The 22,565-nt window shown below is 46.8% G+C and overlaps 1 protein-coding gene across 1 annotated transcript in view; it reads left to right on the top strand.

Annotated features, from left to right (window-relative positions):
- Positions 1–22,565, top strand: part of LOC126534336 (salivary peroxidase/catechol oxidase-like) — a 62,147-nt gene that overhangs the window by 24,761 nt on the left and 14,821 nt on the right. The window contains exons 8-13 of the mRNA XM_050181615.3: positions 1,673–1,774; positions 1,884–1,994; positions 7,327–7,462; positions 11,890–12,099; positions 16,266–16,400; positions 20,540–20,761. Coding sequence (XP_050037572.1) covers positions 1,673–1,774; positions 1,884–1,994; positions 7,327–7,462; positions 11,890–12,099; positions 16,266–16,400; positions 20,540–20,761 — 916 coding nt within the window. The remainder of the gene's footprint in view (positions 1–1,672; positions 1,775–1,883; positions 1,995–7,326; positions 7,463–11,889; positions 12,100–16,265; positions 16,401–20,539; positions 20,762–22,565) is intronic.

Here is a 22,565-nt window from a genome sequence, read left to right as displayed (position 1 = left end):
AGCGTTAACACCGATGAATGACACCATTTATTATGCTATAAATGTACAACATAGCAGAGAACGGAACACAACTATCATAATTTACGCACGTAAGTGACTCCACGCCAAGACATGACAAGCACCAGCCACCAGTTTTTTTTTTTTTGCAAGCTTCCTGCATCTCACTCTTTCCTGTATGGAGCAAGGTGCCGGACAAATGTACAACCTGTCTACCTGACTAACGGCGAAGTGATGGCAGCGCGATGGCTTGCACTATCACACTCTTCATGACACCTATACGATGACATAGCGATTCACCACCCTACGAAACTGTGACACTGGCGTTTCAGTCAGGCTGTCAGCCCCTCTTGCGCGCGCTTGGAAGAACGGCTTCGACGCATCCTGTGCGCATCCTGGGTTTAAAACGATAACACTTTCTTGATTGCTAAATTATGGTGCAAATTTGTTCAGCATTGAAGCCAGTTTATTCTGTTACTTCTTATCAGGTCGTTTTGTTCATAGCGTTTTTGTGCGCAAACTCCGATGGTCACCGGCATTTTTAGAAAGGCAACTGAAAGAGTTGTTGGTGGTGGTGGTGGTGGTGGTGATAAACTTTATTGAAAGGGGGAAGGGTAAAGAGGGAAGAGTTGTTGAGTTTGAAGTTCTGAGTGCATCTACCATAATGAAGCCTCCTGACGCCAGTAGTGAGTTGTTACCGCCTATAGTTTATATACTACGATATCTAACGCTCTTAGGTTATATTTAGAAGAAATTCTATTTTCATTATTATCAAGACCAAGACGTCTATAGCCATTTGTAGCCGTTTCAAGACGTTGTGACGAGGTTCTCTGCTTCTTGGGTTACTTCATTGTGATTTGTGCTTTCCTAGAGCACCAGCCGAGGCTCTGTTTTCGTGATACAGTTGCCACAGTGCTTCGCCACACAAACGCCGCATCAGCAGGCACTATTCTATGCGCCCTACCACGACTGCTACGGGTGAGAAAACAATGGCGGTAGCCAGCAGGGTCTGCACGGTCTGCATAGGCTGTGTTACAATTCGTTTCTGCAGGCAGCGCTGTCGACCCTGAGGTTTTAGAATACAGCTTCTTTGTCCCAGCCTTTACGATTGGAGCACGAACGCGCGTAGACATCTTTCGACACCTCGCGTTCAAATTCTGACTCAAAGTGAAACAGCGCAGTTATTGAGGGTTATGTTTTCCAGAAAACGTATTGAAAATAACAATATCGGTGTTTGCAAAGAAATTATATTTAGGGATTTGTAAAGCTGTTAATCGGTATTTTAGAAAAAAAGGATACGTTGGCGGTAGAGAGGATCGAGCCTACGACCCGATGCTCAAAAGCAAGGTGTCTTACTCATTGGGCTCATCCTGCGCAAGCGTCTCAAGGCGCTCCCTTGCCCGCGAGGAGTCTATAAACCGAAGTGCCACTCAGCGGCTTTCAACTGGACATTAATGATTTCGCATTCACAACTCGTAAGCAGTGCTTAGGTGTCCTCGGATTTTTTTGTTTTAGTACAGTTCTTCTCTTGCTTGGGGGGCCTTCACATAATTACTTATCCCTGTAGGCAGCCACTGTTTAAGCGGTAGAGCAATTTGCGACGAAGCGCTGTTTTAAGTGAAAATAGGGCTTAAAATCCGCTAAGCCACTTTCCATCTCAATTGTCTCCTGGCAGGTTACCGAGACCAAATGAACTCGCGCACTTCCTATCTAGACCTGTCCCATGTCTACGGCATTAAATGGGATATACATGCGACGGTTCGAACTTTCAACAAAGGTAAGTGCGAGACTTCGGGCATGACACAAGAACACAAACGTGTTTCATTTGGCTGCGTAAGAAGAAATGTTGTAATGGTCGAGCATGGTTATTCGCATATTTGCCACAGGTCAACTTATAAGCCAAGTAGTGGATGACGCCGAATTTCCGCCGGACAGTCCGTTTCCTTATGCCGACAACTGCAGTATATTGGAGCAGAATAGGATGTGCGCCTGGACAGGTAAGTCATTAAAGACCCCAGGTCAAGTATCGGGGCTCCGTTAGCGGGAGGCGGCTCCTCCAAAATCGTGTTTCGCCGCTCGTGTATCTCTCTTTGGGTGTTTGTACACGTGTCCACAAGTGCGCTGCCTCTCCAATATGATTACCAACCAACCTGGCCGCCAACAGCTTCAAAGCAAAATAGACAACTGACGTGACAGCACTCGTAACGTATTAATTGCCATAACATATCTCTGCATACTGTTGGAACTTCTTTGAATACAGATTTCTTCAGTGTTAAAGTTCTGTAATAATTTTTGCATGCAATAGGATAAAATCTATATTGTTTAACCGTCACTAAAAGTAAAGTGTAAAGTGCCACCCAAAACACCGATGGCTTCACCAATAGGATAATGTGAACAAAGCCCGCCACGTGGACGGCACGACAATAGCGGTGACATCTACGACAGCGACGGCAGAAGTACGATGGCAGCAATTAAGGCCGCTCGCATGTAGACAGCGCAACGGTGACTCGCTTCTTTCCAGTGACTAACTTCTGACAGGAAAACAGCAGGAAGAAAAACGGGAAGCGACCTGCTAAAGAAAGACAGGCAGATAGAGGTAGATAGAGAATGCGGGGATATTAACAATGGTCGTGCACGATTGTACCCACTTCAGCTGGGGAAGGTGAAGTTGGAACGTAAGGATAAGAAGTAGGAAGGAGAGTCAGTGCATGACATTTGCAATAGCTGCCACGAAAACTGGATGGGATGAACTGAGCAGCCATATATGTGTTAACAGAAAAAACGTGTCTCTTTCTTCTTTAAAGGTCCCCACACCAACGATAACAATTTAATTTATAGGCGAACTTGCTTACATGTCTACTGCGAACATGTATCTGCAAGAATGTTTGAAAATTATGTCTTATAAGCAGAGTTACAGGCATTCCATGATCGAAATTGTGGCCTCGGTTTATTTTTCCTTATCCTTCGCGTCTCTCCCTTTGAGCGTTCTCTTCACCACACCGTGTACTCCTCTATACTCCACTAAACAGCACGTGTAATCAACGTCATTACGAATGTCACCCTCGCGTTTCTTCTTTTTTTTTTTTTAAACACCGTCAACACCTGGTTGCCACGGCGGCGCGTATTTCGGCTACCGGCTGCTGTGCTCCGTGCTCCTGCGACACATAACCGCGATGGACCCTATGTTGTGAAAGATATTCGACCACAGCCCGTTTAGAAAGGCGACAACTGACCGCACAAATATAAAATAGGAAGCGCAAGCAAACGAAAGCCGTGCGACCCTCCAGAGATTTGCAGGACCCGCAACATAATACTGTACAGTTATGTTCCGCAAATACGTGATGTTGCCGTTTGCTGGTTGTGCATCACCAGCACCTCCGAGAAGAAAAAAGAAGACATAAACGAAAGCTGAAGCGTCAAGTCGGTGCGGGGCATGACTTGCAGTATATCTTTAATATTCTTCACTTCTGCAAATGTGTACCCGAAGCACACGCAATACGTAACGGCGAACCGTAAACTGAAGCACGCAGCATGGGCACGAACAAGCAAGCATCCCCACATGGGAGAGCAGGCGTGCGACTGGCATCAACTGCATTGAGGCGCGCAAACAGACAGGAAGCTGTACGTTCTCATAGGTTAACCAATCGACAGTGTTAGCCCCGTTGACTTCACCTAGAACGCCCTGTTGACGTCGCCATGCACAGACGGACACAGGGAAGGCCAGGAGAGGAGCGCGGGATTGTTCCTGTAGTTGTGGCCTCCCAGCGACACGAAGATCATCGTTCCGGTACTCTTTATGCAAGGCGCGAGTTAAGACGGAAAGCCTTGGCTCATGGTACAAAAATTTCACCGTCCGGAGTTATGGTATCAAAATCGGAGGTCGATCTCTCTACCTCTGGTCAGAGTCGAACACACGACCTTTGGTGTTAAGGCGAACACAAATAAGCGACAGTTAATTTAGACAGACTTAATGAAAGAAGTCGAACCCACTAAGTTTGGTAGGAGTCGAACCCACGACCGGTGGTAGTAATTAGGGCAAAGTAATTAAAATACAGTTAATTAAATTAGAGTTACTTAGGGCAATCCTACCCACGACCATTGGTTGGAGTCGAACTCACACTTGGAGGTGTCGGCAAACCGGCCATATCTCCTAGTTGGACTCCAATGGACATCAAAACGTTCGAAAGTCAAACCAAACGCCTTTGTTGCTAATTAAGGCAAAGTTATTTTAAGGAAGTGTTAATTTGGATAGAGTTCTTTAAGGCACCCGAACCCAAAACATTTGGTGTTAAGGCGAAGCTAATAGAGGGACTATTTATTAGGATATAATTAGTTAAGGCACCCGAACCCTATACCATTGGTGAGAGTCGAACAAGAGGCCTTCTGTTTTATTTAGGAAGTAGATAATCAAGGTACATTTAATTAAGGTACAGTTATTTAGCGACTTGAACTTATGACGTTTGGGGAATAACTGTCGTGCTCCGTGCTCCTGCGACGCACAGCCCCGATGGACCCTATGTTGTTACTTCCTATTACCAACAAGTAATCTGAACTAACAACGCGTTAGAATGAAAATGTCAAGTAATCTATTAAATGTATCATGAGAGCGCAGGCTTTTGCCTTTATCCTCATCAGCGTATGATAAAGTGACTCACCTTTTTTAAATGTCTTAAATGTGAGAGGTCGTTTAGGGTCCCTTTAAAAGTAATGTCAACATAATGAATTATACTGAGCTTGTAGTTCTCAAGGTGTTATGACAGGAATATGGTTCTACGCGAGCTTGCGAATGTCAACGAAATTTACACGCTTGCTTCAGCGCTTGAAGCTTAACTGCAAAGCAGTGCTAACCATGATCTTAAATATTTGAATGAGAAATCAGGGGATGAAGGCTGAAGTTAATGTGAAAAAGGTAACACAGCCTTTTGTTGGAATCGACGGCCTCTATTATTACGTATTTAGATACTTCGTTAAAAATGAAACTCAGTGCCCTTCCACTCTGTGAAAAAGGATGACCAGTGAAGTTGTGTATGTGGGCCCCTTAAGAGCGAACTGCGACTCCGCGACAGGTCGGCCCCCGTATGGGGAGTGCTTAACGCCTGGTTCACCTCAGCCGCGCATCAGCCGGGTATTGCACTATGTTCGAGATCGGCCCACGTATGCGGAGTGTCTAACGCCTGCTTACCTCCACCGCGGATCAGCCGGGTATTGCACTATGTTCGAGATTGTCCCCGTATGGGGACTGCCTAACGCCTGCTTCACTCCGCCGCGGATCAGCAGGGTATTGCACTATGTTCGACATCGGCCCACGTATGGGGAGCGTCTAACGCCTGCTTAACCTCCGCCGCGGATCAGCCGGGTATTGCACTATTTTCGAGATTGGCCCTTGTATGGGGACTGCCTAACGCCTGCTTCACTCCTCCGCGGATCAGCCGGGTATTGCACTATGTTCGAGATCGGCCCACATATGGGGAGTGTCAACGCCTGCTTAACCTCCGCCGCGGATCAGCCTGGTATTGCACTATGTTCGAGATCGGCCCACGTATAGGGAGTGTCTAACGCCTGCTTCACCTCCGCCGCGGATCAGCCGGGTATTGCAATATGTTCGAGATTGGCCCACGTATGGGGAGTGCTTAACACCTGCTTAACCTCCGCCGCGGATCAGCCGGGTATTGCACTATTTTCGAGATTGGCCCACGTATGGAGAGTGCCTAACGGCTGCTTCACTTCCACCGCGGATCAGCAGGGTATTGCACTATGTTCGAGATTGGCCCACGTATGGGGAGTGTCTAACGTCTGCTTCACCTCCGCCACGGATCAGCCGGGTATTGCACTATGTTCGAGATTGGCCCACGTATGGGGAGTGCTTTACGCCTGCTTCACCTCCGCCGTGGATCTGCAGGGTATTGCACTATTTTCGATATCGGCCCACGTATGGGGAGTGTCTAACGCCTACTTCACCTTCGACGCGGATCAGCCGGGTATTGAACTATTTTCGAGATCGGCCCATGTATAGGGAGTGTCTAACGCCTGCTTAACCTCCGCGTCAGATCGGTCCGGCATTGCACTGTCTTGGGGGTCGGCCCACTTATGGGGAGTTTTGTTTCTACACACGGACACGATCCTGGGGGAACAAGCCCTTAACAGATTCGCTGTAAAATTGGTTACGTCTTTGTGCTTCTTAATTATTCAATGACGACGAACGCGGGAGCACTGGCACGAGCGCGATCGCGTGGTAGCGCCGAAGGGCGCCAACGAGCCAACTGTGGAACAAGACGACGATACTGGAGGCAATCGTGATGATGATGGTATGTGTTAACACATGGACGTGCTCCTGAGGAAAAGTAACCCTTAACAGGTTCCCTATAACATAGGTAAACTTCTAAGAAGCTCTATTCTGACCACTGCAGCTGTGGAAGCTATGGACATTAAGAAATTGCAACTAATTTATGCAGCTACGCCTTAGGTTGCCTTTAGCACATAATAATAGAAAATAATATTGACTGAAACCTTTCCTCATTCCTTTGTACGCTGGAGCATATGGCAGAGTAATGAAGTCCTACAACTTTAGCAAACCCCTACTGCTACTTAATACTTTTGTTTTGAGCCCTAAACAAATCTTACTTATGTAGGCAAATTTACAACAACAAATCTGTCTTACTTTATAACGTAAGGCAAAAACTTTTTTTTCGTCAATAATTTCACAGAACGTATTTCTAAGCAGCACCAAGAGCGGTAGATTTTCGTTTTAGTTAAGCAAATGAACATGAAGGATGGAGTTTCGTTGAGAAACTACAAAGCCCCGAAACAACCGACAGCAGAAACTACAAAACAGAATGATGTTACTAAATGGCTTTTGCAGCGGTTCGTTGGAGTCATTCAGTAGGACTACAAGCATGTCGGATATGGATGGCGTTTTGCGCATTTCGCAGTTCGTACCAAACAAAGCGTAGCCTTATTTTTTCACCTCTTTCTCGGAGTCCATACTTCAACCGGTCTTAGCTTTCCCATATTGTCTCCCTCCAAATCCCAGAGAAAACTCTGTGATGCTTAGCTTCAGTCATTCGGTGACGAGGGATGACGTGCCCGACAACCTCACCTTTTTATAGCCTAGTTTAAACCATAGCTGTAACGTTGTCTGCAAGCAGTTTTAAGAATACAGGGTTTATAGAGGCCCACTTATGAAAGTAGCACAGCTCTGTGAGTTGCGTATTCATTTTGCTTTTTCCTACAGACTTTTGCTCTTACTGCTGCAAAGCACAATCTATTTGAGAGCCTTTCTTCTATACGGCGTTAGGTAGTCATTGAACTGGCCATGTGTGTTCTTTTCAGGTGATCTACGAGCAGGCCAGCACATCGGCTTACTATCGATGCAAACACTGTGGCTGAGGCAGCACAACAGAATCGCGAAGAACCTTTCTAAAATTAATCCTCACTGGGACGATGAGAAGATCTTCCAAACCGCAAGGTAAATTACGTAATTTATTTGTTATTTCTTTCCAGATGTCCAGCGCCGCATTGATTCCTCCTCCCCTTCTGTTTAATTTTGCCAATTAATCGCCGTCAAAAACTAAGTTTTGTTAAATTCACTACCTTGACGTGGGGTATTATGAAATACTCTTCGTAGCTTTTTATTTATTGCATTCACACGCATGCATTTACATGACAAGCGATAAAGCAGAGAGTGTATGAGACTTATCTCCAACAAAACCTTCTTATAACGCAGTAGATGACAGCAAGATGTCCCTTATATCGAAGTACCACCAGTATGTTAAAGTTCCAAACCTAACACTATATTGTATATAATCTACAAGCTGAACTCAAAATGGATACGTCGCAGTACGTAATAAGTGCGCCGCCGCCAAAACGCACCTGCCTGCCTTCTTTGGAACAACGTCGTTGTGTATTTATTCATGGACATTACTATTCATCGATTGATCGATCAGTCGACGTATTGACCGACCGACCGACCGACCGACTGACTGGGCGAGCGATTCAGTGAGTGAGTAAGTTATAAGATTAAAGTCCAACCGCAACATATTGGCTATGACGAACACTGTAGCGGCGCACTTGCAATCTATTTTCACTGCAATTTCACAACACGGACAACAGTATCGCTCTTTCATTCCGGCTCACCAGAAGTCAAGCACCGTGGTCGTGTATGAAACCAGCGACGCCATTCTCGAGAGCACCATAACCTGCAATCCACCCAGCTACTATGGCCGGTGGTGCCTGCGAATGAGCGCACATGAGAAAAAACCTTCCTTCTCAAGGTCAGATAACTGTGCACATAGCCTCATCCTCCGTTCAAATGTGATTTATGAAATCATGCACCAATTCTTGAGCACAAGAAATTGCCGAGTCCTCATAAAGATCAGCTACGGGTTGTCCAGAGTGTCCACGATGACGCCATAAGGCTCGGCCTGGCGGTGCCGACGTGGACGCGGCCCGACTCGGTCTGAAATGACCGGGCTTCAGGACACTAATAAAGTTTTGTGAATGAATGAATCAACGCAGAAAAATCATACCCGCTACAACGTGCCTCATTGTGATATCGTGATTTTGACTCCTAAAACACAATAATCTAACTCCCTTCATTTTCAAAAAAGTTCGTCCCAGTTTTCTGTTCTCTTGTTGAAAAATATAAAATCCAGGCCGTGTGTGTTACTCCTTCGGCCCACTACATACCATCGAGGCTCATCCCGAAAATGTTTAAGTGCATGTCAATTTATTAAAGTGAAATTTAACCTGCCCAAGTGAAAAGTGGGAGTTCAACCAAGGGAAAATTGGAGGAGCCATAGCGAAGCAATAATAATGAACATGCGACAGATATTAAACTGCAACCCGTGCTTTGTTGCAATACCTATAACGCTTCTCTGTAGGATTTGTGAGGTATTATTATGCTGCTTTAACGAGCAAGCATACATTCCGCGTCTGCGAATTCGACAGCCTAGGTAAGACACCGCCGAGCTGGGAGATGGAAGCAAGCGCTGGAGGAGTAGGGCTCCTGGAGATGGAGAGGAGGAGCACGTGCTAAGGCAGGTAGGGAGGAGCGCGCGGCCGGGACTTGGAGCAGGAAGGAAGCGGAGCGCCGCGGAGGAGAAGGGTAGGCGGAGGATTGTAAAGGATGTTGAAGAACGGCATGGGTGGACGATCTCCGTTTTCGGGCATCGCAGAGGGATACCAGCGGTGGCTTTGTTAGTGGGAGAGGAGGCGCTCTTCGGTGGCAGAGAATCCGCGTCGCCACCCCGGCACATCGTAAAATGTCCCACGTGCGGTCTGGAAACGAGGGAAAGTGGGTGACGCTGGGAGCTCCTTGGCCCAGAAGCGCGAACGGAGGCGTGAACGGCTGCCTTCTCGCGCCCTGCCTGGGACGGACCACTGGCAAAGCGTCATTAGAGCGTCAATGCGCACGCCTCGGGGGCAAAGAGGCAATTTCAAAGCCAGGGGGTTCTGTTAACCCGATGCGCAGTCTCTTGAAAGACGGGCAGGCACCAGATACGCAATCATTCTCTGTACTGACAGTTTTATAGGCCCGCCGGAGACGAACTACGCACAAGACGGCATTGTGCATCGGTGGGCGCGCTTCGACAGGGATGCCCTTTGCGGCATGCAGTTCGCGGTATTTAACGAAGGCGCGAGGACGAGGCAATACAGATGTTCCTTTTACCGCAAGTGTTCGTGAAAACGTCGGGAGATTTTCCCATGCATGTCGCAGGGCAAGACGGTTTTGGCGTTATTTGTTTATTTCTTGTTTGGCGTTTTTTTTCTCTCCCTCTATCTCTCTGTATGTTCCGAGGAACGCAGAGAGAGAGTGAGGGAAAGAGTGACCAGTAAATGACAGCCCAGTGTACCCAATCAGGTCACTGGGGTGTCCTGATTTGCCGTGGGGGGATTCGGGAGGAGCAACCGAAGGGTTAAAATCTTGCTCCCGAGATCTCTCGGTGGTTCCGGAAGCAGCAAAGGGGCTGGGCACTTTCGGTTCTGCCGAGTTAAGGCGCCCATCCCTGTGTAACCTAAAGATCCTGACGTACGAGTGGTGTTGTGCACTATCGGCTATGTCGAGTTGATACGTCAGACCCACTTTAAATAGCTGTCGATGTATATCTTGATTACATAAATCTATTCTCCAAGTGCAAACGTCTATGGCGTCCTATTTCTGATGGAAGAGAAGCGATGACGACTGCAGCTGAACAGAAGTTTTTCTACCAAGCAAGCTGTTTACGCCAGCTTGGTGCACTGTGTGCTACAGGAGCGGGAAGAGAGAAACTTTAGTAGGATGTTAGGCAGTAATGCATACGGCCGTTGCCGTGCAAATGCCTTGAGACATACATTAGCATCTGAGTATAGATCCAATACCGAAAAACATGCACCCCGAACACCATGCAGAAAGGAGGAAGGCGAGAGCCAGAGCCTTCGACGGAAATATTAAAACCATAAGGAGACAGTCGGTACACACGTTGTAGAGTTCCGTGATCACGACAACTTTCGATAGGCTTCGCGTGGGCATGGACCTAAAACCAATCTCCGCCGCCTCTGTACGGAACAAAAAGGCATACACGGTGGAGGAAGCGGTCATTGCCGTAGCCGTTATAAGAACTGAAGCCAAAACAATTTTTAGCGACTGTAAGACATCCGTTCGAAACTTTGCAAAAGGGAGGGTCTACACACCCGCCAAACAAATCCTACAACCGCAAAATTTCAGCGCCAGACCCATAAAAATCATATGGGTTCCGGCCCACCAGTCGCATGCTGGGAATGAGGCGGCCCACAACTTAGCCCGAAGATTCGTCACACAACCAGAGGGCGAGCCGGACCTGAGGTCGACCCTGCAGTGAGACCTTGACCCGCTATCACGAAATTATTATATTATAGAAACCACAGACGGACGCTTCAGGCGCCGGACAAAATCCTTAATAAACCTCAACAAGTGGCATAGCGGAAGCTACAAACACCTTTCCCAATCACTATGTGTACTACAAGGTCTACCCAAGAGTCTACACCCCCGAATGTAAGCTCTGCGGGGTGAGAAAGGCAGATTTAAAGCACATTTTGTTCCAGTGCAACAATGTAGAACCAAAAAGAGAATGGCAACTCTGTAACGAGGAAGAGTGAGAAGATGCGGTGTCCGGCTCGGACCCGGCGGTTCAACTGCAGGCCGTCAGCTGGGCTTTGGAAGTCGCCGACAGACAGGGCATCGCGACCATAACAGGTGGCACTAGAGGAACTGATCGGACGACCACCTCACGCACCCTGGAAGCCCACTAAAATCAACCAAATCCTATCCCCTGATTAAATAAAGTTATTGCCACCACCACCAGGGCTCACTTCCTCACGTAATTGACACGGGCTCTGCGGGTGCTATAGACGTGCTGGGTTCCTCTGGCGATCGAGAGGCCGAGAGCCGGGCAAGAATAACGGAGCAGCAACGCAACCGGTGGCAGCCAGAGGGCAACTCGACCGACCCCGAAATCGTCGGCAAGGGCCGGTCACAACATGAACGAGGCGGGCAAAGAGACGCGAGCTAGACTTGCCCAGGGGACTCTCGAAGAACGGGCTAGGCGGCTTGCGACAGTTTGGGTGCGTCGGGCACGACAGCATAGCTCAGAAACTCGGGAACAGCACCCATAAGCTTGCACGTAAACCGCGGTCGCTGCGCGAAATATCACTATAATTTTGTCTTCATAACCAAGCCGCATATACGTAACAAATTGTCATCTAATAATGGACAAACGCTACACAAACGCTGCTTCAAATGCACCTAATGCTGCATAGGAGGGAAGAAATTTCGCACACGTGGTATGGTTCATATTATTCTAGTATGGCTCTAAACTCGTGCCGATGGTTCCTAGAAAACAGGAATAATTACACGTTTTTATTGATCGCTCAATACAGGAGGATCTGCGAAGGAATTTATCAACACATCGTGTTCAAGGAATGGCTTCCATTGATGCTGGGCACGAGTAAGATGAGTGAGTTTCAACTCAACCCGAAAGAAAACAACTACACCGACTACAACGACAGTATCGACCCCACTATTACGAACGAGTTCTCTGCTGCCGCATTTCGATTCGGCCACTCCCAAATAGCCGAGAACTTCTGGAGGTACAGTAAACTCTCTCTCTCTCTCTCTCTCTTCCTATCAGTCTCTTAAATGGTAACAGAAAAATGTTATTTCGAAAACCGCATAGTCTTCTAGGGAGAGAGACATTCATTGCGTGACTACGCCGCCTCGAGTACTATGCGCCACCAAGTAGCAGTTTCTGAGGGACCTAAAAGCCGAGGTTAACTAAAACCTTTTTCTTTTGTATTTTAACAGAATAAAATAAGCTGATAGACATTTCCGATACAACTTTGAAGGTGTAGGAGATTGTGTTCTCTGTACCAGGCACATATTTAGGCTGTAAGATTTTGCGACTCAATAACGGGAAATGTGCACTTTGTCTTAGTTTTATTTCTTCTGTGCGAATCAAAAGCGAAAGTCAGAAAAATTGTCCCGGTTTCATTGTGTAGTAGACTTTTCCTGCCTATTATAAACATTTAGTTACTCCTCTATTCATTGACGTCATCGCGGATTCCTAGAATCCTAGTGTGTCAATCGTATAAAAGGGCAACAAGTCCGATAACCAGTGTAGTGGCAAAGTAGGGCCAGAAGTAGGTTACCCGCATCAGCCTTAAGCTGATCCCTGTGTGCGCTCTCGCATGCTTGCTACCTTACCCTGCCGTAGGAAAAATATGGATACAGGAAGCCTGAGAACCTAACTTCTACTCATTTCGTGGCTCAGAGTAGGCAAGAAAGACACAATCCGATAAATCTTTCTTTACAACCTGAAAAACCGCTAGCTCGGAAAACAATATGAATGTAATTTAGGTTTTATTATTAAAGCTACACAGATTATAGGCATGACAATTCACGGTTCCAAAAATGGGCTATATTTGGCCCCATAATATAAATAATGCAACATGTTTTGAAAGGAAAAGGTTTATCAGTTCTGCCAGGTCACTGTGAAACATTCTTTTTTAAAAAAATCGGCTGACATTATGTTCTAAGCGCCCTCAAGATTCAACAATTGCAACTACTTGGCAATGGTCTTGCTTTCGAATTGTTATTGCGAAATAGCTGGTAACGTAGCTGCGTGTTTACTAGGTTACTGTGCGAGAATATCTACAAAGACCTTCCAGGAGACGTTTCAGCTTCGTCGTCTAAGAAATAACGGCCTGACAAAACTATTAATCTTGGGGTTAGTGGGAACCGCTTGCTCAGAAAGCAAAGCATAGTATTTAAAAAAAATGACAACGTAACTGTGGAAGGCCTAATCTACGTTTCCTTGTTCCAGCAGTTACGATAGCCTAATGATGTCCCAAAAATATTTGGCAGTGTATAATGCTTTAATCTTTGCAGTGATAGGTCTGAAAACATTTGAAATATGCTAGTCGCACAAATTCTCTTCTCCAATTATAACGAATGATTCCTTTTTTCCTATATCCGCCCTGCGTCTTAAAAACAAACGGTCATCACTTTCTTCCGCGACATTTGCGCACCTCAAAAAAACTTTTTGCCGAAAACAAAGAAATTAGCGGGAACCCCCTAAATCTACCCATATTTTAACCCATCCAGAGGCCTAAAGTTTATATTATGAATGATTAAATAGGTGCAAAATGCTTTCGTAGTGACAATGCCAAAACAAAAATCAGTTAGCCAACAATCGTTTAGTGCCTCAGCGCATACTTCCCACAGACTGAACGGCCACAGCGTTTGCTGGACTTGGGAAAAAAATTGATCTACATAAGCTTTAAATTTCAAATGTTGACACCCGGCCACCTACATCAAGTTTGAGGCGATGTCGTTCTGGAAAGTCTAGCGAAGGTAAGGGTTCGCGGGGCCCAGAGGGTGGTGTGAGTACGACAAACACATCTGCAATGAAGCTTATTCTAGCAGGACAGAAAGAAGCCTACCAATAACTTTTTGTTTTCCTATGATGTTTGGAAAAAAGAAAGCAAAACGTGTCGTCGTTGCCGAAGATGCTAACCGCAATTGCCGGGGCTTCGCTGAGTAAAACGTAACGACATGAATGCTTGTATTTGTATATACTCGCGTGCGCATACTGTTTATGTTCGTTTTCCACTGACCGTGTTTCACTTGCTAAACACTTTTGCAAAGTTATCGCTAGCCGCAGGATGCGCCTTCAATGTATCCGACATATCTCGAACGTAGTCGTCGGTCCTAAGGCGAATCAATGTTGACTATAATCAGTGTACGTGCACGACGCAAATAGTGGTGTACACATTCTACAACGTACACGAGGACCAGTGGTAAGGCTGGACTGCACGATGAGTCATATACAAACAGCCGACACACCTTACCCGCAGGGAAGATTTCGACTATCGTGCTCGCCGCTATCCCTGTCCTGTGACCACTAATTGATTTTTTCTGTGCTGACGTTCGCCCAATAAAGAGCTTGGTCTCCCCTTTGACAGTTTTTGTACTCTTCACCGACACGACAATGTTTTATAGCATTATTATCCAGTAAAAAATAATTAATTTCGCGAATGACACTTTGTGCCTTCTGGATAGCGCTGCGTGAACGGCATTGCCCCGGAAGCGGTGTACACTATTACCTACTGCACTGCACGGGCGCATTGGTGAGAGAGCCTGACGATTTCTGAATGAGAGGCCGTTCACGCAAAACAGCCGACTCTGCATGCACGACCTGTCATTTCCCGCCAGATAAAAAGATATACTTGAGAGTTGTCGTGCTCGCTTATGATGTATATTCACCCTGCCTGCGCAAAATCGAAGGCGAACGCATTCTTACACAAACATGCACACACAAACACACCAACCGGGGGAATAACCACCAATAGGGCCGCGGGAGAGGGTCAATAGTTAAAAAAAAATCAGGTAAGAAATGAGTAGACGGATCTTGTGGCAATATACCTCTACCACGTGGTGCACTAGATGATACGCCCGATTGTTCTAGGACAATAAAATAAGAATAAAGAATATCGTACATATTTACGCAGACCGTATCTCATCTCCGGTGATGAAATAGATAGCAGCTGTAGCACGAGAAACCACTTCTGACTCGCTGTCGTGGTTTAGAGGCTTTGCCATTGGTTGCGCCGCTACGCCTGAGGGCACTGCATGGAATCCAAGCCGCGGCAGCCACATTTTCATGCCGGTGAATTGCAAAACGCCCGGGGGCATTGGGTGCACGGTAAAAAACCGAGGGCGAAATTAATTCGCAGCTGCCCCATTAGGGTACGCCTCATATTCGTATCACGCTTTGGGACTTAACATCTGGAAAGTTTTCCAAGGATAACCTAGTTCTTTTTTTTTTCTTTAAATATGCATGCTTACAACTCGAGGGACAAGTGCAAGAAGTTCGCAAATAAACACGTTATTCTTATGATCGTTGCTCTTACGATGGGCGCAAAAGAAATATCAAGGCGTTTGATATCTATTTATGATGGTACTCAGTTGTTTTGAGAACTCAGGACTTTATAATGACTCTATGAAGCAAGCATTAACTTCTGTATTGTACGTTATACAGCAGGTAGTTCTGGGTTGTTTTTTCGAGGCCAGCGGGTGTTTGTTGGATAGCGAAAGAACATCTTGGATGGAAAAATATATTGTTCCTATAGTGTATTCTCTTTCATAGAACAATTATTGGTTAGGACTAGCTCAGATACTGAAAAAAATCTAGCACTCAACACAATGAAGCTAGCGTGATACCGGTCATGTTCAAAGATATAATAATGTTATCTCCAATAAATAATTATCGTAAGAAAACGACTATTGTTTCCAATCGGCTTCCATCGAGCTCATAAATTTTATGAAGATCAATATTTCACATAATGCTGAGGTGTCTAAAGCATTTCATGTAGATATTGAAGCGTTTCGAAATTTTAAATAAGCTTTCGTACCTATAGCTGCGAGATATGTACTCGTGTTTTAAAGCAATGTTCCAAGTATTCTCAATGATTCATATTTTTTTTCACAATTTCTGTAATTTAAGTACCTTTCTGCCTGACCGTAAGATATACCGGTAACGGCGTGTTGTTATTTGACACGGGACAACATTGGGTCATAACACTGCAACCAAGCGTTTCTAAGGTTCACATTTGTTCACGCGTATCTGACCTAACGAAGAATATCGTTAATTTTTTCAACAAGCAATACAGCTCACGCACTAAGGTGTTACGACTATGTACTTGTATGTTTTCTGAAAACGAAGCCAGAAACAACGCAGAATTTTATCGTCTTGCAGGTACGGAAAAGCAGATAACTGGCTCGAACCTTCTAATCTCTCAACTGCCTATTTCGTACCACACAACAATAGTGAAGGCATTCACGACGAAGTACTTCGAGGATCCCTGAAGCAACCGATGCCGACTTTTGACAGGTAACTACTTCTTCCATTGGGAACAGTTGTAAAAAAGCGAATGGAGTATTTATTAGATGTACAGTCAGAAAGCTTGTCCAGAGAGCGCGAACGGCGTGCTCTATGCACCGCGAGGGTAACGATAACACCTGGTCAACTAAGAACGTCTGCCGACACACTTGTAACAGAGCGTTTATCTTTTTATTCGGATAAACATTTTTCGAATAATTGAGCCGGGGGCGCCGTTGTCGAAATGCTGTCGCGGAATCCCACGTACGCAACCACCGCACGTGCACGTTTCCTGGGGACCTGCAGAGACGCGAGATGCGCGACTCGCTCCGCTAGAAAAGCGACTAACCCGCACGCTCCTCCCCCACCGATTCCGCAGCGAATCCGGGGCAGCGTTCCGCCTCCTCCCACTGCTGGCGCGAGCGTTGAGCGCAATAACTAAGGAGAGGCCCTGACGTCACTCTTTGTGAAGCTAAAGTGAAGCCGGAAGTTGGCGCTGCTCATGGCGTTGCCCCGCCTATCGGGCCAGCTCTCCTCTCTTGTTTACATTTCTCGCCAAACCACGCCGCGCTGCGCGCAACCGGGCTGCTCGGACGCGCGCGCTCCGCAGCAATACTGAACAATCGCGATGTCTCATTGCATTACCGTTGCCAAAATCATGTTGAAAGAAGTTCATAATGGATTTCGCAAATTGAGCCGTGAGGTCGAATCGGCTGCTTTTACCGGCTTTTCTGAAAATAAACATGTCTTAGAAGGCCAGCCGACTGAACTGTTCTCATCAACCGCAGGTACCGGCCCCAGCCCAGTTCTTGCGCGTTTTAAAAAAAAAGGTCACGCTATCGCTGCCTTCTACTTACTTTTCTCTGCTTGGGCTTCCTCGGGCTCTCACTCGGTCTTGCGAGCTAGACGTCTGGCGATACGAAAAAAATGTACGCATTCTCACTGCACTGCAAGAAGGCACTGGAGACACGTGCGACACACCGACCCATTTGCGATCCACTGGGAGTTTATGAGCACAAACACATTCTCGCTTGAGGAATCGTCGTGTTTATTGAACAAACTTAGGGTGGCTGCGCATCACTACGGCAGCGCACCGGCGAGGAGGCGGAATGTCATTTCTGACTCCGTGTTTAGGCTCATTGACTGCGGCCTGAAGTGCCTTCTTGCCACGGTAAGTGAAGCTTCACGGAACCAAAGTTTTGCGATAGCCGGCGCACGGTGCAGAACAGTACGCCCGTAGAACCGGCGTACATATTCGACCATGGAACAGCCGTTTGATGTGTTCGCAGGCGTACGTTCTGTGGAGCCTTGCCGACTCTTGCAGCGCATCCGCTAGCCTCCACTTCTCTGCGCTTCTCGCGCGCACAGATAAGATACGCCTGCGGTAGGGACGACTCGTTCCTTAAGTCAAAGCAGCCGCTTCTTTCCTATTTTCCAGGATGAAGCGTCGGCTGGCAGGCGCACGGTGCCGATGGCAGTAAAATGCACATATTCTGCGTAACGCTCTATGAGCACTTGTATGCAGGTACACCTGTGCAGGTGTGCCTGAACCTCGAACGCGCTCTGCTCAAAAGGCTTCGTGCTGTCGCGAGTACCGCGAGGAACAAGCAACAGTTAAGAAACATGTGTTTTAATATGCACAAAAGCAAGTTGTTACTGAACACGAACTATGCATACATAACGTACGTTCTACGTGCCACAAATGCATCATATGCGCTGTCAAAAGCAGGAATCACTGACCTGCACGGCGTTCATTGTACAGATTGTGAAACGCATCGGTTTCGGCCTTCCATGGCAGGTTAGCGAGGGCAAAATTTCCCGCGGATATTCCTTCGTCCGTTGCCAATTCCGTGGCGCGGTACATTGCGTACAGTGTTGCATACGCGTTCATTTCACGAACTTCAGTTCCTCCTGTCTCACCTGGCCACAGCAACATCCGGTAGAGCACGGTCCAGATAACGCAGCGCAACAAAACACGGAGACCAACGCAAACCTTCCCGCACGGCGCCTTTGCCACGGCATGAAGCCTATGGAGCAAAACGTGTGAGCGCACAGAACCAAAACAAAGCCGCCATTGTGGCCCGAAAGGCGTGGCCGCTACGGCAAAGAAATAAAAAAAATCAGCAAAAAAGAGGAGAACCTACAACGTCATTTCCTCCACACTTTTCTCCTAGCGCCCGAAGGGGGTACCTCTCCTCAGTTTCCTTCCTCCATGTGCTGTGCAGACAGACATGCGCGCCACGTTGCGGTGAAGGCAGTGACCCGAGTGAACGGCGTCGTAAGCTTCCAACTGCGAGAGCCCCCGACGGTGCCTCTTCGGTCTCATTTCGTGCACCTTCGAGATGCGAATGCTGCAATGACGCAGGCGGCGTTCCTAATCACTCCACTGTTGAGCTCGTATCCTAAAAGGGCTGTTTCTGTGTCAGCCACCGCGTGCTGTTCATCGGCATCTGCTGAGGTTTAACGCAATGCTAGACGTTGCCACAGCTTAGCGTGCAAACGGCCTTGTTGGTTGGCGTGGCTTATCCTGCTGCAATCGCCTGCGATCGGCAGCGAATGCATCAACATGGTTGTGTAACAAGAGCAGCCTAATACAGTTAAAGTGATCGAACGATTTCCTCTTTCATTGACACTTCTGTTTGCTTAGGGCACTCTAACGATCTTCGAGCACTGATCAACTTTCAGACGAACAAGATGAAGGTTCTCCTTGGGCCTGCGTTTCTTTCCAGACCGTCGTTGTTCCTTTCAGGTTTATATTCATAGTTTTCTACCGCTGGTGTACCAAGTCTTAATGGTTTAGGGCTGGTGTTTCAAAATTTGTTGCTTTAAGGTTGCTTTAAGCTTGCTTTTTTGTTGCTTTAAGGCTGCTAGAACCCTATTTAGTTTACCAAAAGTCTGTTATTTCAACAGTAAGGCGAACAAGAGGGATGTCTTCTTTACGCCTGCATTCTTCTTTGCAGACCGCCGTTTTTCCTTGCAGGTTTAATCCTACTTTTGTGCAGTTCTGGTACTGAGTCCTAATGGTTTATGTGTGGTGTTCCAAAATTTACTGTGGGAAGGTCGCAAGCTGACTGCTCCTGGAACCCTATTTACTTCAGAGAAAATGTGCTATTTGACCGGTAAAACGAACAAGAGGAAAGTTCTCTTTGCGCCTGCCTTCCGTCTTTGCAGACCATCGTTGTTGCTTCCAGATTTATTCACACTTTTGCACCGTTAGGCTACTGAGTCCTAATGTTATAGGTCCGGTGTCTGAAAATTTTCTATATGAAAGTCCGAAGCTGATGGAAGAAGCCCATTTACTTCACCGAAAATGCGCTATTTTCCATTTCCTTGTTCACTCCTGGAGCAGTGTTTTACCCTTCGCAAACAGTCTGTTTCTCTTACGAGATAAGGATTTGTTGGCCATCGTTCGTTATATATGTATTGTTTCACTAAGTGCACTGCATATCGAGGCATGAGTACGAGAAGCTAACCTGCGCCATCTGTGGACGCACAAAGAAAGATAAACATTTGTTACACTATAAGCAGTACCGCGCTATCCCCCCTTTCAACCTTCTTCCGCTTCTTAAGCAGTAGCTCTCGAAAAATTGGAGGACGCTCAAGCTTCACCTTTAGGAGTGGAATGCGATAGCATTCAAAGGTTCTTGACTGCTTCAGAGATCCTTGAATGCGCGGAGGCGAGCGTCATCTGGATGGTGTTGTAAGGAACTGAGCGTGGCGCACCGCTCCTGAGATAGACCTCAAACAGCAGCTGGAAGAAGGGGTGTGTGCTTGAGTTCTCGCTTAATGAAATTATGTTCTCTCGTGTACCCAAAAAACAATCCGACTCTATTATGTCCGTAGGTGATAAGCCGTACTTTACGAATTGATTACGAATTTTACTTTGAGAAGTTCAACTAGTTCAGTAAAGGCTGTGCGCTACGCCGAGGGCCTGCGTCGATAGGGGATTCGCGGTTCGGGGTTGCATTAAAAAGTTTCCTTTTATATATAATTCACGCATATTTCAAAGGCCATTAGTGCCAGAATTTTTTTTATGCTCAGTTGAATTCAGAGGCACGTCACGGTAAACGTATTCCTTTCGTACAGTAAAGTGAAGTAATCCATTTGATTTGTATATTTTTGTTTACCTAACTGCACTTTCCTCTTCGCAGGTATAGTGACTACAGTGTCACACGAAACCTATTCCGCCAGCCGCACATGCAGTACGGTTCCGACCTTTCCGCCATCGACATTCAGAGGGGCCGGGACCATGGTCTCCGTCCCTACGTTGACTACCTGCAACACTGCCGGAACATTACCGTGACGACTTTCGAAAACTTAACAGATTTGATGGCTGAATCGAACGTCACAGATATTTTTAAGAATCTCTATGGGTACGTACGCAGCTGATGATAACGTTGCATATGGTTTTCTCACAGCGTCAGTTGTCGCTATGCTGAGCCCCTAATGATGAAACCACGTGAAGCGTTTTGCGAGCTAATTCAGATGTCGTGTCGTTTCGTAGCATTATGTAATATAATACCAACATTTTTATCGATCGTCTGATTACCTTGGAAAGTCATATAAGAGCTAATTTCTCGTATAAAGAAAGGTTTACAAGGCCCGCAAGAAGTGACAGCCGCCCACCACACAGTTAAAGGCCAACTAAAACAAAATTTAGAACCACGCAAAAAGCGCAGTTTCATATAGTATAGATAAAAACGAAATTCCACGCGAAATTTTACTTTTTATATGCTGGTTGATACATCACAAAAGTGCAGGAGAAGTAGGCGTTCTTGATACCAAAGCTGAATAATGAAACGCCGCCGTTACCCGCCGACGGAAGTGACGCACTACTCAAGACGCCTGATTCCTCGCTAGGACCTCCGAGATTGGGCACCACCCGAGGTTGCCCGCGGTGCGCTGAAAAATATCTGGGGCGTCATACTACGGCATTCGTCGTACTAGGGCATTCGTCGTCGCCGCTCACCACCAGATGCGCGCCTGGTCTGCCTAGGTGCTATTTCAAAGTTCATAGTATGAAAATTAGGCACATGATATCCCTGTTGCTTTGTCAAGATTACCTCACTACTATATAATGCTCATTTATTACCTGTTTAGCCAAATTAAAATGTCCTTATAGCTGACCTTCGAAGCATGTTTTAAGTCAAAAAAGGCGGACGTCGCTCAGAGACGAAGGCGAAAAATATTGTAAAGATTGCGCTATGGATTTTCCAGCGTGAATAACAATCAATATTTACACGTGTACTTGTTCATCTTTTGCGAGTGACCGCTTGTCACCGCTTACAAATGTTATCGATCGCTCAGCGCAGGACGCGCCTGCATCTACCCGAAGTTTCTGGAATGTTATAAATGGTTCCATCCGCTGTCTGTCATCCAACCTTGTGTAATTTGATTGCATGTATGCATGGCGCGAATAGTGTAGAACTTTGTGGAAGGCACGTGGGTCCCTGCGATTACTCTAAAACATTCGACGACTGTTGTATAAAAGCCAACGTGCTTCTCCCGCTCATCAGATTTAGAAAATCGCCGATTCTGTTCGCCGCTGTCGCTGTTCTTTGAACGTAGCCTGTTTTGGGGGCCACAGGTTCGCCCAATAAAAGTTAGCTTTGTCTTTCATAGTATATCTACTGTGTTCTTTAGGGCCACTACCACGTGACATCTGATGGAGGTGCTTTGCGTGCTTGTACCGTACTCCCCCACAAAGCTGTGATCGAAGGCTGAACGCGAAAGACAACACCAACGTTGCCAAGAACCAGCAGGCTGGGAGGAATGCCCCCCCCCCCCCCCCCAGCACGGACTTTTGCCTGAGACGACCAGGAAGATCGTCGCCAAGTAATCCTCAATGGCAGCCCTGGCGTCCCCAATCGTGCTACAGCAACCCAAGGAGCCTCCGACCTTCCGCGATTCAACATTTGAAGACCCGGAAAGCTGGCTTTCGTGTAACGTTTAACAACTGGAACAGCGACGACAACCTACGCCATGTCTTTTTCGGATTGGAAGATGCCGCCAAGACGTGGTTCGAGAGTCGAGAAGCCACCTTAACGACGTGGGAGCTGTTCCGCAGCGGTTTTCTGCCGAGATATACAAGTGTTGTGCGAAAAGAGCGAGCCCCAGCTCTACTAGAAACCAGAGCGCAGCTGTCCAAAGAGATGGTCGTGATCTTCACGGAGGAGA

The sequence above is a fragment of the Dermacentor andersoni genome, chromosome 7 (assembly GCF_023375885.2).
Source record: "Dermacentor andersoni chromosome 7, qqDerAnde1_hic_scaffold, whole genome shotgun sequence".
Taxonomy (NCBI): domain Eukaryota; kingdom Metazoa; phylum Arthropoda; class Arachnida; order Ixodida; family Ixodidae; genus Dermacentor; species Dermacentor andersoni.
Note: the sequence above shows the minus strand (reverse complement) of the source record. Positions and strands in the feature narration are given on the sequence as shown.